Source organism: Branchiostoma floridae, chromosome 1 (assembly GCF_000003815.2).
Source record: "Branchiostoma floridae strain S238N-H82 chromosome 1, Bfl_VNyyK, whole genome shotgun sequence".
NCBI classification, from domain to species: domain Eukaryota; kingdom Metazoa; phylum Chordata; class Leptocardii; order Amphioxiformes; family Branchiostomatidae; genus Branchiostoma; species Branchiostoma floridae.
The window spans coordinates 18,572,975-18,591,367 of NC_049979.1; the positions used below are offsets into that span (position 1 = coordinate 18,572,975).

Below are 18,393 nucleotides of genomic sequence, written 5' to 3' on the forward strand. Positions count from 1 at the left end.
TACCAGTTGGTATTTCAACTTTTTTATTTCTAATTATTTGTCTTCAGGTTATTGCACTCAAAATGACTCTCCGGCATTGATCATAATTGGAAAAGTAAAAAAAACAGTATTCGGCCATGTTAAAGCCATGGACCAAACAGGTTTGTAATCTTTGGAGATTTAGCTGTCTATTGCACCTGAGGGGCTCAGGAAATGTCAGAGTTGAGGCACAGCAGCTCCTCATAAACGTGTATGAAGAACCGCCGGAAGGTACAGTCTTCATTATTTACTGGGATTTCCCCAGCTGCACAACTGTTCAGCTGTCTAACTGCTCCTGACAGACATCCTGAAAACCACATTCTGACAGGATAAGCCTTATTATGTGCAATTCATAATAAGAAAAAGGGCTGGTATGATGGATGGATACCTTTACAAAGATAAGCAGATCCAAAAGTTAGAGATAGTGTGTTCTTGGGTGTAGTTTGTATTTTCCATAAGGAGTAAGATGGGTCATTTGGGTATAAATCTGTCTGCCCATCCAGATTTCTCAACCAATGCTGGAAATATACTGCTTTCAGAGGTAGATGCTGGGGTCAACTAATTAAGAGGTTGTTTCCATTGATGTTTCTATTACCAAGAGAAATCAATTAAAAGTCCCAATTATGCTACTGCTGGGCTTTAGTCTGTAGGTGGGAAGGGTGCCCAGCATCGTGCTGGCCTGTTGGACACCTTTGCTCACTGCCTGCTGCTCCTGTTTTTAAATTGCAGTAAACGTCAGTTTGAAATAGATGAGGAGCCCAAAATTAGGTCATCATCCTTCTATGGATGCTACAGCTGTGATTTCAGTGACATTTACGGTAATTACATTTGAGACAAAGCTGCATGGTGTGATCCAAATACACTCCGCTCTTTTGGTGGGCTCCAGCCATTGGAACATTCTTAATCTGTTTTTGCCACATGCTGTAGAGTTTCAGCATGCCTTACCCAAATCTACTCCAAAAGGAGTTGGTTGCCGAATACAAACAGCCCATCATGGGTCTGAAAGCCGGTGACGTCTCCAGGATTAGTGATTGAGATGGTGCTGAGATGCTGCTGGGCAAGCCACACATTACGTTCACCCCTTTAGTTGCAAATTGATGCTGGACTAGTGTACCTGTATATTGGATGGCCACCTCTATTTAAATGATAAAATGAGCACTTCTGGACGCAATGGTCCATTGAATGTAGCATTTGCAGTTGATCTGTGCCCGAGGTGATGATCCGGTCTTGTTTTGCAGATTGCATGCTTTCATTCCAAATGTGTCTGTCGCGGATTCTCCTTTTTTGATCAGTGCAATCATTTATCTTGATTCTGTTTACGCTCTGCCAGGGTATTGATCCTTGCGCACCCAATTGTATCGTGTCGCTTTATTGCTTCATTGCCATAAGAAAGGGAAAGGGATGAGTAGTCTTTATATAGTTCTTGTGATGGACTCTTGAGCCTCTCTATGGCATATAAGCCTTAGCGCTGCTGCCTTCGCACCATTGTGCACCAGCAATATTTGAGGCTTACAGGGTTGGCCAGGTAGGGTGGTAGGCATCCATTGCCTCTGTATTTTGTAGGTGTTGTACGTAGTATCTATCTTTGCTGAAGCTACATTACAAGTAAATCTTTTGTCGTTTAATTTTGCTCATTTGTAGTATATTGCATGCATGCTATGAGTATGATAGTTACGATAATGACGTGATACATGGTTGACATACCAGGCAATTTCTTTGGTTACCATTCAAGTCTGGGTTATCGCATCAGTTGGAGATACCTGTTCTGATATCCCTTGTACCCATGTTTATTTATGAGCCCATGTTGTCATGATTTTGAAAGTAGTCATTTCCAGGCCAAACATTTGTTCTATGTTGGATACATGTATTCACAGTGCTTGTAAGGTACCCTTCTGTCTCCTTATCTCTCTACAACATGGAACAGGGTTGTTTTTCTGCGCGGTGTATTGCTCGCTGGTGCCTGCCTGACTATGCACTCTCATGTAGTATTATCACTGGCAAGTAGATTGGTATGCAGATACAAGTATAGTAATATTGTATTGATCTCCTGTAAGCCAGTGTAAGAGATGCAGAGGCAGTTAACATTTGTGCCCAAGGTTTTAGTGTGGCTTGTCGTGCCGGCTTATTAATACCTATGCCCTCCTTGTGCAGCGGGTTGCTGCCAGAATTTCTGAATAGGTTAGAAATTGCCTGGTGACAATGTATCCAAGTAATCCCACAGCTCGCTCCCGTCTAAAATGCATCAGAGTTTTAATTCATCACTAGCTTGTAATGGAAGCACATTTGATTGATATGGAACATCAAGCATTTCTCAATCGCAACAAATTATTTCTTCTGAAATCTTTTAATTCTGATCCGGCCAATTCTCTTATCAGATTTAAAGCGTTGCCATTAATTAATTTAATGAGTTCCTGTTACATGTTATTTCCCCAGGCTCTCCTGAGGCCCCACCAGCATAGCATTAGTGTCCGAATGCCGAAGTGTGAATGTGCAGTTACAAATTAAATGTTGTGTTTTGCATGGTGATATAACGACACAATATTAGGCCTACCAGCGGAAGAATTAAAAGATAATTACTTGTGTCTGAATCAATTGCTGGCGCCTATCTCAAAGGGGCTTCAATCTTCTTGCCCCACATTTCCATTCAGCCTTCCTACATATTAGTTCTCTACTTTGGGTATTTAGCATTATCTTGTGACACGTCACTCCCGCATTCATCACAGAGCGGAATCACCCACTAATGACAAGGCAGATTTAGTATCGTGGCTCATCCCGCCAGAGTACTGTCGCGTGTAGCCAGCAGCTGAGGGTACTCTTCACTCTTGCTCTTTGCTCCAAATTTTCTACAAAGCAGTGATATTCAGCCATATGTGTGCAAGCCTTAACTATCCTGCAACATCTAAGGACAATTTCAAGTGAACACAGCGAGATATTATTTTTTTCCTCCACAACTTTGATAAGAATCTGCCATCCATCAGGTTAATCTTGACTGTCATTCTCCAGCAATAGTGTTGAATGGTGTTCCTTACTCCTTTGCTCTCTATGTGTTCCTACAGACTTCAGTGGACGATGACAAGTCAGCAGGACCTGTACATCGACTCCACTGCCGTGAAGAAGGAGCCTCTCAGCCCTGCCCACAACGGGATGCTCACCAGCGACATTGTCAGTGCCACGACCGAGGCACACCACAACTACGCTCGCACAGTTATACCAAATGGAACTGACTACCACCATCAGGAGAATGGACACCACATGCAGAATGGTCACAACTCGTCAGATGAAGAGAATAGGTATGACTCGAACTCCTCCAGTGAGATACTTACAAATGGTGCGGCAGAAGACCGAATGATGAAGTGCGAGTATATGCTGCACTCGTTGCCCAAGCGGCTATGTCTCGTCTGTGGTGATGTTGCATCTGGGTTTCACTATGGAGTGGCATCGTGTGAAGCCTGCAAAGCTTTCTTCAAGAGGACAATACAAGGCAAGTCGTCTTCTTCCTATATCTATATCATTAGTATATGGCCACTAGAAGTGGTTAATAATTGAATGACAAGAGCTTCTTTAGAAGGAAAAGTTTTAGTGCCTTAAAGTTGTAAAAAGCCATTCTTAATTATTTCTTTTCCAAATTCTTCAAACAATAATTATTATTTTCTAGTGATTGTGCAGTAGGCAAAACGTAACACAGTTGACCCTACACACAAGCAGGCAGTTAGTACAGTTTATATCTCAGGACCAAGAAGACGATCATTTATGCTATGATAATAAGACCATTTACGATGATTATATCATTGCAAGTCGTACACATGTTACATGCTATCTTTATTTTTGCAATAACCAAATTACAGCAGCATCTGGTACACAATAAGCAATATGTGATTACAAAAGTATAGAAAGAGGAAAGCTTGTTAGCAGAAGTTTGTATCAGGTCTAAATCCCCAGTTATTTGATGTTGGGCTGATGTAAACATGTTTTTCGTTGCTCCATCGTGCCAAGGTCTGTCTACTGTGTGCAATTTTTAGCCTTCCTATTTCCCAAGCATATAACTTCCTAATCCTTTTGCAGGCAACATCGAGTACAGCTGTCCTGCCACAAACGAGTGCGAGATTACCAAGCGGCGCCGCAAATCCTGTCAAGCTTGCCGCTTCACCAAATGTCTCAAAGTTGGCATGCTCAAAGAAGGTAAAGATTCGCTCTTAACAAAGTCCAGCAGTGTACTTGGCAGTCTCTTAGTAGGCTACCTCGCACACAGTACAAGTCATTTTGCACACATCACAGCATCAGACCAATCATCCCTAGTCTCAAGCTGCCTCGGCAGCACCCAGCAAAGATCCTCTCCAGTAGGATATGTAATGGCCGCAGCATATTCAATAATTTTCCACTTGATCAGGCTGTTGCACATGCAGTTACTCGTCCTTCATACATAAACATGCCAGTATTTTGCTCAACGACATGTTGGAGAAGATGTGTTGTAGTGCTGAAGGCTGAATCTCTCTATAATTGCTTGTAATCGGGTTTGAGAACATTTACATCTGTGAGGCTGTTCTTTGCTAATTGAAACACCACTTGGTAACCCTTACCTCATCATCCCTAAATCCCCTGGCCCTTGGTGCACTGACCACGCCGTATGAACCTCAATTTTGTCCCTTATTCTCGTTAACTGCTTTCCATCATGGTGTGTTCTACATGTGAAATGCCATTACCGTACGATAAAAAGGGCTGCGGAGCCGGGCTTATATTACATGGGACTTTGCTCCACTGTTGGCGCCGAAATAACAGGTCTTGTAAAGTTTTCCATCTCAGCAACATAATCCCAGTCAGTCAAAAAATAATTTTGCAGACAGTAGTTTTAAAGGAATTATTCTGCAACCAATTATTTCATTTTCTGACAGTGGGGCTAGTCGAACATTACCAAATGCTTTGCACATTATTGACAAATCCTAACAAACCAGATGTCTCCATTATGAGGGGTCTGTACAGGTTAATACATAATAGATTCATGCAGTATAGGAAGTGCTTTTAATACATCACATTAATTTTTCATAAGCAGCTTTCTTTTGGCCATTAGCTGACAGCTCTCATCCATGATAACACATTGCTGAGCAAAGGTGTTTAGATTTGGCCCAGGCAAATCCCATCCAGACTTGTCAATCATTCTTACAAGCAGCAGCAGCCTCCCCAACTGTGCCAAACAGAACCATATTTTACCTGACAAATAGAGTGACATTGGTAAACATGCTTGGGTTTATCAGCCTACTTACATATGCTCACTCATAGTTCTTCAGTCTTAAAGAAAAGATGTTGAAACAGGTGCTTCCATCAAACCCCCTGGGGAACAGGACAAGTGTAGTCTGGGCTCCCCTCTCTGAATTCATCCTATCCTGGATGCTCTAGTTACCTTCCAGCCACTCTTATCACTTTCACACTGCTCTGAAAAATTGGTAACTCATTGGCAAGAGATTGTGCACCGGGCCTCCTAAGAGGCAGAAATCGAAATGTGGCATCGCTCGTGCCCATATGCTTTTAACTCTGCTGGTTTTACTCCTCCTCCCACCTGCCATCTCATTGTCTTTTGGCAGCGTGATGCCGGGAGAACGTGTAATTTTCATCACTGCAGCTATGATGGAATTGTGAGCTCACTCTGGGTGGCGGATGGCTGGGAGATTGCATGCGGCTGCAGGCAGGGTTTTAGATTGATGAGTGGATCTGACAAGATACTGTTCTGTCAGAGTGTCTGTATGCACACAACTCACACTGTCACCACAAGTAAAGATTTTCCTCTTAGCTCAGCCTTAGTTGCAATCGGGTAGAGGAAGATTTACTTGATAATCAGTGTCGGAAAATTTTTCACCAGGGCCTTTTAGGACTCTTGGTATTAATGTATACTACGAAGAAAATGACAATAGCCTCATAGTGGATCTCACTGGGAAAATGGGTTCAATTGCGTTTTATAGCTTCATCAAGACTCAGTTCAATGAGCAGTCTGCCACATAGTGGCAAGATGGAAGCCTTAAAGTTTATGTTTTCACAGAAACTAAATGCAGTCACAGTTTTTACTGCACTGCACAGACATGCCTGCTCAAACGGGCTAAATTTACACCAGCTGTACATTGATTTTCTCCTGAAAAGTAGTCCTAAATGCTTTTTCATGAAATCATGCTGGCAGCTGTAAAATATTTGTGTCAGAAATCAGAAACAGTTGACAGATTTGTACTCTACTGATCTTTATAAATATGGATATGTAATATTAATGAACGATATATAGCAAGCTGACAGATGCTTTTAGTGTTATCATCCTTTTATCTATGAAATTAGCTAGATGGAATTTCATTCTAATCAGAATGCCAGAACACTTTTGTATGCCATGTTTCCCAACTGTAATCAGGATTAGGATGAGGAAAGAAAAGATTTCGTCAAGTCACTACAGATGATAGAAAATATATTTTGAAAGAAATCAGCCCAAGGGGTCGAAAGTGCTGACCACCAAAAATGGGCTGGTGGTTACGTGGTACGCTTGCATGCCTCTTGGGCCTTAACTAAAACAAGTGTGCTGAGGCTGAAAGTAGGGTTTGACATTTGACATTTTAAAAGACTGCCTGTGGAGATAATTTTAGACTTGTTTGAATGCCATATTGGAGCTAGCACAGACATGACAGAGGGTTAAGGATTAACCTTACTAGAATTTCATCCGAAATATCACCATAATTAATTAATGTAATGACTCATCAGGAAACATACATATATTACCAAGTGGAACATGAGAACCTTGATAGAGGGTCAGTATATTATTAGAAAATGTATGGTCATCTAGCATATTAGCAGCTAACATTGTCTAAGTGATACTAGGAAAAGACTAAGTAATGCATGACTTTCTTTCCTTCTTACTTTTATATAGTGTCTTTTCCTTTTTTTCACCTATCTTTGTCCCTTGTGTGCAAGTCTTTTTTACCTCTTGGAAGACCGTTCATTAGTTATAACTATTTCTGTCTATGTTTGCATGGTCACACCTATTGTTTGAATTATAGCAATTTGGTAGTTATTGATATCCTGATGAAATGTGGCAATTTGGGGCACCATAGATGTATTTCCTGGTAATTAGAACAACACCCCCATCTGAAAAGTAGTATGGTGCATCCCATTGTATGAGGTGTTGCTTGCCTAACACTAGCCTTTGCTTTAATCTCCAAGCAGAGGTTGAATCGCGCAGATATAGTAGTAGTTGGAAAAATTACACCGGCGCTGGTGTAGTTTTTCCGACTGCTACTATATCTGGGCGATTCAACCTCTGCTTGGAAAGTACCTTTGCTTTACAAGCTTTAGTTGGCAGGAGCTATAATCAGCTACTCCCCAAGCAGACGTTAGGCTAGAAAGGTACTTGGTCATAAAGGTACCATAAAGGAAGGTTTGAAAAAAATTGATATTGGCGGTAGAGAAGGTACCAACACCGTGAACACCATGAAACTACTTAACTGAGGGCTATGTCCTACAGACTCTTTTGCTCTGTTTCAACTGTCTACTGTATTTCTTGATCCCCCAACCCTTGACCACCATACCCTGTTCCTTTGGACCACCATATCCTCTGTAAGTACATGTACAGTATGTTGTCGAACAGCTCAGTATGGCAAACTTGTCATTATTGATGAGTGGGGTTCCATAAAAGCAGAGCCTCTCCAATCAGGAAAAGGCAAAGCTGTAGGTGTCTGAAACATAACACAACTTCCAAGATTTGCTCCTCCCTTTCCTTAATCCTCTGACTTACCCACCCTTTAAATAAAGATACTCTGCTGCGTGCATTGGCCATACTCCAGACCAAAGAGATGTTTGTCCTGACCAAATACCATGAGAGAGGGTATATCATCCTGCCAGTCTGGAATGGTGTCCAGTATTGGGAGAGCAGGTTCTTTATCAGTATATGGTGTGCACTACGTGGTGCACACGGGAAGAATGTAGTAACATTAGATACAACATGAAAACATCAAAAACATGGTGCTAATGTCCTAAAGCAAGCTTAACAATGCCAGTATGCCATGGCCTGTTTGACGTGTAGTTTAAGTGTGAAGTTATGTTTGAGTTATTTTGTACTGCAATTATTATTTATTATAATGTCAGAGTTAGACTACCAATAAATTCATGTTTCACGGCAACGATTGAGATTTCATTCGATATATAAAGAGCATTTTAATAAGAACTTCTATAATAACAGTTACAACCGTAAAGCAAAGCAAAAGTTCGTTTATCATGGTTGAAATTCTATGTTTGCATGCATGCATGCTCTTAGTTTACAAAAGCTTTGTATACATTTCTGTCTGCCTCTCTCCTTAATAACCTCAAAGTACTAGGATTTAGAGAAAATTGTTTAAGCCTGTCCATCAATGTTGGCATTCTTGTATAGTGCCACATTGTGGACATACCAGAACCATGTCACCCAGTTTTGGTGCCCACTAGGCCAGGATTTAGCCAGAGGTCATTGCCTTTTACTGCCAGTGACGTACCACCCTGTTTACCATGTAGAATTGCTGTAACCTCCTTTGGTTTGTAGACTTAAAAGTATCAAATCTTTCTTCTTCTTCTCATAGAATGCCTCAAGTTCAATTAAATCATTCTACTTGTTTTTATAATGCAAAAACTTTGCTATTAAACTGATTTAACTGGAAATTGAGTAGGACCAGTGGTAAACATGTTATCGGATGTGGATCCGAGTTCATTGTCCGACTGGATATTTCATTTTATAGCAGAGCCATGAAGCAGACACATGCTAGTCAGTAGAGGTCGACATCTGCCCATGAATGTAGACTTGATCCGACTGTTGAAATGGTTGGAGACCAAAGTTCATCCCAGGACCTTTGTCTGCATGACAAATTCTCCATTCCAACTACTGTACTCTGAACCTTGACACTCTCTCTCAAACCTTGACTATGCAAACAGCTTTCATTTTGTTTGTTCATTCTTCATGTCTAGCCTCCTTTATTCCAGCCTTCATCAATTGATTGTGTGTGTTTGGCCTTTTTTGTGTACATTTTGTACATGTATGAAATTCCCACCATCTGCATGTGTTAAGGGGCACCATGGATAATTTTCTGGAGTCAGTAAGTTCCCTTAACAAACTATCAGGCCTGGAATGGCACTGTCAGTGACTGTCAGACAGCACTGTTTTGCCTCTGATCAGGGCCTGTCAGTGCACTGTATCAGCCACTAATTATTCACAAAATATGCAAATTTTCAGTCGTAGAAACAGTCGTTAAATCATGACTGACAGTCATAAATTCCCAGTGGCTGACAGTCGTAGAACAGTCGTAAAACAGTCGTTGAATCATGACTGACAGTCGTGGATTCCCAGAGGCTCAGACAGTCGTAAAACAGACGCTGACAGTCGTAGATCTGCTCTTACATAACAAAACACTTCTGCTCATGTACTAGATTTTGGAGGTAAAATTTATACAAAAACTGAACAATAGAAAGATTTTGGCTAACTAGGTTCTATCTGAACAGAGTACAGAAATTTATGCAACTGCAAAATGCTTCAAAAAGTAACAGAAGCAGAAACAATTTACAGACAAGAATGGGGCATCGTCAATACCTCCTCTGTCTTTGATTTGACGATTTTAAAATGCTTATATAACATGAAGTTCTGAAACCACAACCAAATAAGTCTCTTAAAGAACAAGATAACAACTGACTGTACACAAATGTACATGATTGTGGTTTAATTTCTGTACCTATTCGTTTAAGGCACCCAGTCTATAGCACAGTCTGCCATGCCCCCCTCCCAACAATTGTCAAAATTCAAAATGTGGCCATTTGTCACTAATATCTTACCTCAGAAACATGATGTACACTTTCCCCCACATCCACAGTACTTCCAAACAATAGTTATGGCAATTAATCTCCTTTCCAAGCTGCAAAGTCTGAGAGATGGAGACCTGGATACAGAGTAAATATCCCTGCTGTCCTTTCTCTAGCTGAGCTCAAAAACCTAACTGTCTCAGTTCAAACTTCCCTGGGCCTGCAGCCAATTATAGGACCTGGTATCTGATTCGCTAGATGCCTAATTAATACAAGACTGTGATTGGCCATGGCTGACAGTGGTGGGACTGTCATCGACAGTCGTATTTCAGGCCTGTCAAGACAGTCCTGAGCGCTTTCAGGCCTGTCAAGACAGTCCCAGATCAGTGCAGAGCCCGATTTGTACTTGCCAGACGTATTGCAGGCCTGTCAGTGGAGGTCTTCTGCTGATTTGCGTCTGAAATGCCCCTGTCAGTGCCTGTCCAGCCACTGACAGTGGCATTCCAGGACTGATGGTTTGCTACGGGTTTGAGTTTATTTGCAACTCAACTGCAAATTAGCCTATACCTTTTGCACTAAGGTGTATGAGAGGAATGTCCCTTTCACAAGTAGGATTGCTCAGCAAAGGCACAAAGTCCTTATACTGAATGGAATTTCCACCACTGGTGAATGTTAGGCATCCAGGAGGCAATTTATAAAACCATAAATGCTATTTAGCTCAAGATCAGCCTTCTCCACTGGTCTGGCTGCAGGTCGAGAGGGTCGTAAAACAAAATTAACTAGTATCTGATGGTGACTCCGCTGTAAAACTGTTCTATAGTAGTGCACCTCCTTTTATATCTCAATAACAATGCCTCATTTAATACCATTTCTAAAATATAATGCCTCCCATGTTACATCAAAGGATTTTTTGTGCCAAAGTATATATATGAGATTTCTTATTTGTGGCAAGGAAATTTTCCCCTTGAAAGTCATGCTCAAGCCACCTCCACTGCTTTTCCCGATAAGCCTTGAGTAGGACGCAGTATGAAGTTCCAGAGAGGCATGTTTTAGTCATTATATGCATCAAAAGGCTCTTAAAGCTAGTTGAAGTACCTAGGGGACCCATACGTAATGCCCATTTTTCTCACAAGGATCTGCAGATATTGAGTGAAGTCTTCCGAGCAACGAAATCATTAAGTAGGTATCATTGCACCATGGTCAAAAAATAGATTGCATTGCCCCCCATCCCCTGATAGCATCCAAGGTAAGAAAGGGAGTAATGAAATCTCCAGGTGCAAAGCACAGGTCTAGCAGCCAGGGAGTCTTTTATTCTCACCATAGCCTGCCCTCCTTGACTCTGTGCTTTAATCTGGTAATAGACAGGCATCAGAATGGGAACAGGGAGGCCTCCGACCAACATGTGCACCTTCCCTGTCATAAATTCCCACCAAATCCTGGCCTGGGAAAGGAGATTATGCTGTAAGCACCAAACAAATGGGAAAGGCAACGGCTTCTGCTAAAATTAATTTTGCTCACTTTAATGTCCAGACTGGTAATATCACTGTTTTCCAGATTGTTTATCATAGCTGTATTTTCTAGAAGCAGCGTTATTGAAATTTGTTGTCCCTAGCAGCTATAGGCTGGGAACACAGAGATATCAGGTTGTATTCCATGTGGACGTCCTTTGGGACAGGTTTGTACAATGTGCAATGTGACCAGGGAACAGAAACCAAACAATTTAAACGTAAATGGCTCGAAGGAACTATTTCTACCATTTCTTTCATGGGACAAGATTTCATTTGGCATCCGGTTCTCCATATACCTGTATTGCTGTGCCCTTTCACGGTAGTCTTTAAAATAACAATTATTACCATACCAGTATCTTTCGCTTTATTTTACAAATTTGAACAAAACAGATTTGGCATGGATGACTACAATATGTGTGTGTAGTCATATACTAATGTTCTCAACCAAGATGCCATCTATGATTCTTTAGCCAGAATAACATGACATATTATTATGACTCATGTAAATATATATTAGGGAACCCCCACAGCAAAAGGTCACAGTGTTTGTGGACTATTTCAGTATTTGTTCATTTGTCAAGGAATTACCCAGTTGTTATTTTGGCCTGGATGTTATATAATCATTTTAGCCACGTTACTTTTGCAAAACAACATCTTCCAAGTCTGAATTTAGCATCCACTGGAAGATGTAAAGCGTAGTGTTATGGACAGGATGTGAGTCTAAAGCATGGCTTTAAAAGCTACAGGAATGGACTGGTGATATTGTGCTGTGGTGAGTATGATAGCAAGGAACACATCAAACATTATCTATCTCCTCTTAGCACAGGTCTCTCCACATCCCTTTGAAGCTAACTTATAGCCCACTTTAATAGGTGTCCTTCGCAAATGGTCATGCATACTGTATCCATCCTGCCAGCCTAGTGCCTAGCTGCCATCCATTGTAGCTACATGTAGTAGTACAAGTCACCATACACCCTGCTGATCCTCCATCAATCCAGCTACAGTTGCTCACACCTTGTGATAGTGCTCACTGGTGACCCATATCTTGTATCTACCCTTTGTGTTACTGCTGCTTTTCCCCTGCCCTCCAGCTGGGTTATAAAACCAAAAGTTCCCTTAATGTTTTATTTTTCTTCATTTCTTGTAGAGCTGTTTATATTGGATACATTTGCTCTGCTATCCTCTGGTTGTATATTTATTTGTAGCATTATTATTATGGTAACTCAATATGAGATATCAAACTCAGAGAGAGCAGCAGAACTGAGTCCTCACACAAACAAACCTGACTAGCACTGTAGCCTGATAATCCTGCAAAAGACAGGGGTGAGCTTTTGCCCTAGTTTAAGTGACTTTGTATTTAGGTAGGCCAACAGGATCTAAAGAGGCTGTCATCTGCCAGGCTATGTACACTAACCCTGTGCACACATTGGTTATGGGTCATTTCAAGGGGGTGATAAATAAGCATGTCATACTCCACAGCAGCCAGGCAGCCCTTCAGAGCAGGTGCTGTACAAACACTACCCTCTTCATACTTCAGGAAACTCAGATGTTAACACAGTAACGCAGCAAAAGTGTCGCCAGGCAAAGTTTTTTATGGTCATCATTTGTATGTTTAACCATTGTTATCACAAAACATACACCTTTGTGTCAACAGAAAACAAAGCAGCACAAACAACTCCCAGGCTTCCATCAGCAATCTCATTCTTTCATTGTTTACAGAGAATTACAGAAATATTTCCTTTTACTTGCAAAGCTATTTGTTTTGTTTTGCCTGCATCAACACTATTCTACATTACAGCATACTGCAGACTATTACATCTTCATAAATTATATACGCCCAAACAGAATTTGCATTTTAAGACATATCAGCTGTTCACAAGACCAGCAGTCACACACACAAATTTAGAAGTGTTCACATTTTGTGTACAGATCCAAATGACAATGCATCAGGGAACATCTTCTAGGCTGCAACTGCATGCTATTAGCTTTTTGAATACCAACTTCTATAACATTGCAGCTTTTGTGCGATGTAAAGTGAAATTTCTATTTATGGTTAGTTTCATCAAGGAGGTTCTATCAAGATAAAACCTCCTTGGTTTGATACTTATGGCTGGAGGTTAGGGGTGGGTGTTTTCCTGGTGTTTGGGACAAGGTTTACTACAATCATTTGTTTCACATGCAGCACTGAGGATCAAACCCCGACCACAGCTGGAGGGTAGGGACACTTTTAGTTTTATAGGCATTTCTTTATTTTTTCTGTTTCCTCCATAAGGATTTGTCGACAAATAAAGCATTTATCGCCAGTGCCGCTAAATCTGTTTGACCTTTAAGCTACATCTTTCACATATGGTCCATTATGCAGAGATGCAAGATTTTATTTTCAGATATTTCATTATAACTAGTGACACTTTCATAGCATATGTTTCTATTAGTACAAAAATAACTGAGGGTATGACACTATTAAATGAACAGATAAATCTTTGACCAAATTAGACATTATAAGATGATGGTACTTACTAATATTTCGAATGCAAGCTTGGAGTTAATGAAATTTGTGGAGCCTGATTTCAATAGTAATTGTATCACATATACCACCTCAGTCATATCTTACATCCATGACAATATCATGTATAGGGACAGTATGATGCTCAATTGATGAGACAAGGGTCGTGGGTTTGATCCCCAGTCATATATTGCCAGCAAGCTCCCCAGCAAGTTGGTCACACCATCATCATATGGTTCTGGGATCATCCAGTAAAACAAAAAATGAAGGCAGACACAAAATAACTCTGATACAAACTGATATACATACCAGTGCTCGAAATACTTTTTTCAGCCAGGTTGCTCAGGCAGCAACCTAAATCAAAAGCCAGGTTGCGGCAGCAACATTTCAGGTTTCCCCACTTCCAATGTTATCACTTTGTTCATATCAGCTATTTATCCATTACCTTTTCTTCCAGTTACCTGAACCTACTTATGCTTTATCTTATCAAGGAGGTTAAAAAAAGGATCTTATCAAGAAATAAAAACAAAAGCTTAATGCACATAGGTGAGGGAAAAGCAATCTTCCAACTGCAAAATTTCAGGTTGCACACAGAGCTACCTGGGTTTAAAATTAAGTTGCACCAAGCAAAATGTGCAAGTGGGTATTTCGAGCACTGCATACCATGTTTTTTTCCAGTACTCCCATTATTAGACCAGCCTACATTTACAAGAAAGGAATTGGTGCATGCTTTTCATGTAGTCTGAACTCGATCGTATCCCAAGATCTATGACTTTGTAGTGTGCTGTTTTTGTGGCCTCAGAGTCTTTTGCTTTTAAATTATCATTGTTGTATGCTATATGGAACTCACCTTTGGAGAAGCATAGTGACATTTGATACTTCACAGTGCTTCCATTTCCCTATCCTTTTGCCAGCTTACCCTTGGTTGTGTTTACAACCTGTCATAGGGATCTATCCCATTTCACCCTCCTTGCTGCATTAGTAAACTTTTGTGAAAGGTTACATTAACAGTCCACTCTCCTTTCCCAGCTTACCATGGTTGTGTTTACAACCTGTCACAACAAGCCTACTTATCCATTTCCACCTCATGACTGTAGATAAAGTGGACGTCCGGCTAACAATGTCAACTCTTCCTCTGTCCCTATAGGAGTACGACTGGACAGAGTCCGAGGTGGTCGCCAGAAATACAAACGCAAAATTGATGCTGACCCATCGTCTTATGTCCAACAAGCTCCGGCACTTAAAAAGCCCTCCAATGGACCAGGTAAGCAGCAGTTCTTGTGTTTGCAATGTTTTGGAATCCTAGTTCTAAACAAAAGATTCTAACCAAGGATGTGGTAGACTTTGACTTTTTGATGGACATTTTGTACCAGAATGTTGGGTGATGGGATTTGAGGGTTGACAATTTATTGTGTGGTTAGATGAACATTTCTAATCGGATCCTAGTTAAGAGGATTTGATGAGATTAAATCCTCAAAGGGAACAATCTTCAATGTGGTTTGGTCAAAGGTGAAATTTGAAGTAACAAACTTGTCCCTTTGGTAAGGGCAACTTTGCACCTCCATATTCTATAGCAACGTCCAACCCTTGCATGGTGGGGAACAATAGAGCCAAACCAGATAACTATAGTCCATTTTTATTGCTATTTTGTGGAACCTTTCTATTATTCCATTGCATGAAAATTTTTTTTTGCACTTCTCAGCAGCATTATAGCTTATGATTCTAAAGAGACATATTTTTTTATTTTCCTTTTCAAAATGTCTGTGAGTAACTTTGTGCTCTGCAGATGTGATTTCACATGCTGCATTTCATTGGAATAGATGGAGATAGGTTACATACTTTGTATTCAATGAAACAAAATCAATACATCCTTTCCAACAGCATTTTGTTGGGAGGAGGATAACAAGAAATAAATCATATGTTCCTGGAGTAATTTTCTCCACTTTCCTGAACCACAGACTGTAGTTTTACACAGCTCTAAGAGTCATCCATGGGGTGATGTTACTTTACAGTGACTTATTATTTTCTCCCAATCATGTCCCTGTAATTCAATTGCTAATTAAATCAGGTCAGAGTTGTTGCAGTGTTTGTCTGCCTGAAATAATTGCTTTGGGAGCCATTCTGCTTCTGGCAGCCCTGTCCAGGGGAGGCTGGTTAACTGAACCTCAGACATGCAAGCATTGATTTCAGGTGTTTGAATCAAGAAATCAATGGTGTATTAACGTTAGTACCGTCAGATTAACTGGTGTATGCCAGGAAGCAGTGCTGCATGCATTCCATCATGTGACTCGGTGCTGTAATGTACGTTTCCAGGCCGCACGCGACATGTCCACAATTCTGTCCCCAAGAAGTTTGTGCTAGCGGGCGGTGGTACCAAAACAAAACGACAGGTCGTCACTTGTCCAACCAACTCACACAAGCAGCATGGCAGAAAAGGCAAGCCACTTCCTGTGTCAACCACTGTTCTATACACTTCTACAACTGTCCTCTTCCAAGCAACTAACCGTTGATCTTCTCCACTCTCCATTGTGCATCCCTCGGATTTTTGATCATTCTGATCAATTATTAAACCAGGAGACATCTCTGATTGCAGAATGCACTTAGACATTTTAAAGCTGACTGCATGAGCCCATCAAGATGTCTTGGGATGATTGCTCCTGCCACGAGTGCTCCTTAAGATTCCCATAAGGAGTAATTCCCCATACTGACAGCAATTCACCTTCCCTTCAGCAGATAAAATTAAGTTGACTCACATGCTGACCTTTGCTGAGCTATTTTGACAAAACAGGCACCTGTGCAATAAGGGAGGCCCAGTGGTTAGTCGTTGAAATTCCATTCTGTACAGACAATGAAAGGCTTCCCATAGTTTTGGCAGTGGGTGGTATACTAACTGGATAGGGTCACGGGGCCTACTTTGTGCAGCATTTGAATTGATTTGTACTTTGATGTACAAAGAAACAAGGCAAAATAAGCATAATATTCTACATCATAGCCCTCCTTTTCATCAGCAGTGATGTCAAAATTGGCTTCCCTGCAAGGATGCAGGCATTAGCATTCCAAATCTATGGTTAGATGTTTCCCCATCATATCTGTACAAGATTTCCTTGGGGAAGAAGAAGATGTCAACAGTAACCAAATCTGATAAAGTCAGAGCAGACCCATCAGCACTGCTAACAGCTGCACGTCCCCGGCCCTCATCCCACATGCTGAAGAAACTCTCCAGCATTCCTCTTCATACCTAGTCTCGTTTTGACCAACCTTCTTGGCAGTTTGGTGCTCAGCCCTTTACTGGCTGCATCTCATCTCCACATACTTCAGCCAGCCAGCTCAAAGTTCAGTCATATAGAAGTCTGCTTATAGTTACTTGGCAGGTGCACTCAGCTTCTTAATTGAATCCTTAAAACCATCTTATCTTTTGCCTTGCTTCTGTTTTGCTGAGCTTTTCAGCCAATGGCACTGTAAGACTCTAATGCTAACATCAGCTTTACTAGAGACATTTTCATTAACCTGCTTACCCAGGGATCCTTTCTGGGGAAGATTCAGCCCTGCCAGGCTCCTGATCTCATCAACATAACGACCTTCTATTCTCCTATATGCATTATACTGACATTCACTTTATAACATACTAAAAGCAAACTCTACCCCTGAAAAGCAACAATAGGAAATGACTTATTCCACCCTTCTCTGTCACTCTGTCTCATCCAGTGAACAAGATCGTTGCCCACCTGATGGTGGCTGAGCCTGAGAAGCTGTATGCCATGCCCGACCCCACCACACCAGACAGTGAGCTGAAGACTCTGACCACGTTATGTGACCTGGCAGACCGGGAACTAGTAGTCATCATTGGCTGGGCAAAGCACATACCAGGTAACATGATAACATGAACATTCAAGCTGTGGATGACTTCATTTCTAACTATGAAAAATATTCAGCTAGGGACTTGATTATTTTATTTATGACATTAGATTACTGCTGTCTTTAACTACAGTGGTTTTCTGTAGGTTCAGTTGATGGCTGCTAGCAGCAGCTGATTTTTCAGCACCACGGCCAGCATCACAAGTCAAATTGGGTCACAGAAAGACCATACCTAAGTAGTATGTATGAAATTTTGTCAGGTCCTGCCATTCCAGCCTTTTCTATGGGGTGAGGAGTTTGTGCATGTGGAATGCCAACCAAGCAGGCCACTTTGTTCCCAAATGCAATCTCCTCTGCCTGGCCTGCACATGGGAGTTCAGACCCATGGAAACCCACGGCTTACTTAAGAGGTTTTCATGTAATCTAGCCCCTTTAGCCTAGGATTTTTGGATAGTATCCTTGGGTCTGAAATGAGACGATATCCAGGCAGAGAGCTTTTCAGTAGAGGGACTTACTGTAGTTATTGGGGCTTACACTACCCTTCCGGGATAAGATACTTTGGGTTTTCTGAAAGCTGCTGTGTAGAGGCTTTGTAACCTCCTGCCACGGAAAAAATAACTTCTACAGGGAGCTAAGTCACAGTAATGCTGTGTGAAAATGAAGGGAGTTTTCTGTAGATAAGCTTTTGTTGTTGTGCAGTGACACAAAGTTAATTTTTGTAGGATGAGC

The 18,393-nt window shown here is 41.2% G+C and overlaps 1 protein-coding gene across 13 annotated transcripts in view; it reads left to right on the forward strand.

Annotated features, from left to right (window-relative positions):
• The window catches only part of LOC118426226 (estrogen-related receptor gamma-like), a 57,862-nt gene that overhangs the window by 31,408 nt on the left and 8,061 nt on the right, over window positions 1-18,393 (forward strand). For 8 of the 13 annotated variants that reach the window (XM_035835519.1, XM_035835570.1, XM_035835498.1 and 5 more), the window contains exons 2-7: window positions 3,075-3,499; window positions 4,081-4,197; window positions 13,489-13,521; window positions 14,957-15,073; window positions 16,123-16,245; window positions 17,515-17,676. In XM_035835519.1, the coding sequence (XP_035691412.1) occupies window positions 3,075-3,499; window positions 4,081-4,197; window positions 13,489-13,521; window positions 14,957-15,073; window positions 16,123-16,245; window positions 17,515-17,676 (977 nt within the window). Of the gene's footprint in view, window positions 1-1,066; window positions 1,232-1,518; window positions 1,544-3,074; window positions 3,500-4,080; window positions 4,198-13,488; window positions 13,522-14,956; window positions 15,074-16,122; window positions 16,246-17,514; window positions 17,677-18,393 lie in introns of those variants that run through there. The other 5 variants (XM_035835503.1, XM_035835578.1, XM_035835586.1 and 2 more) reach the window with 5 other exon arrangements.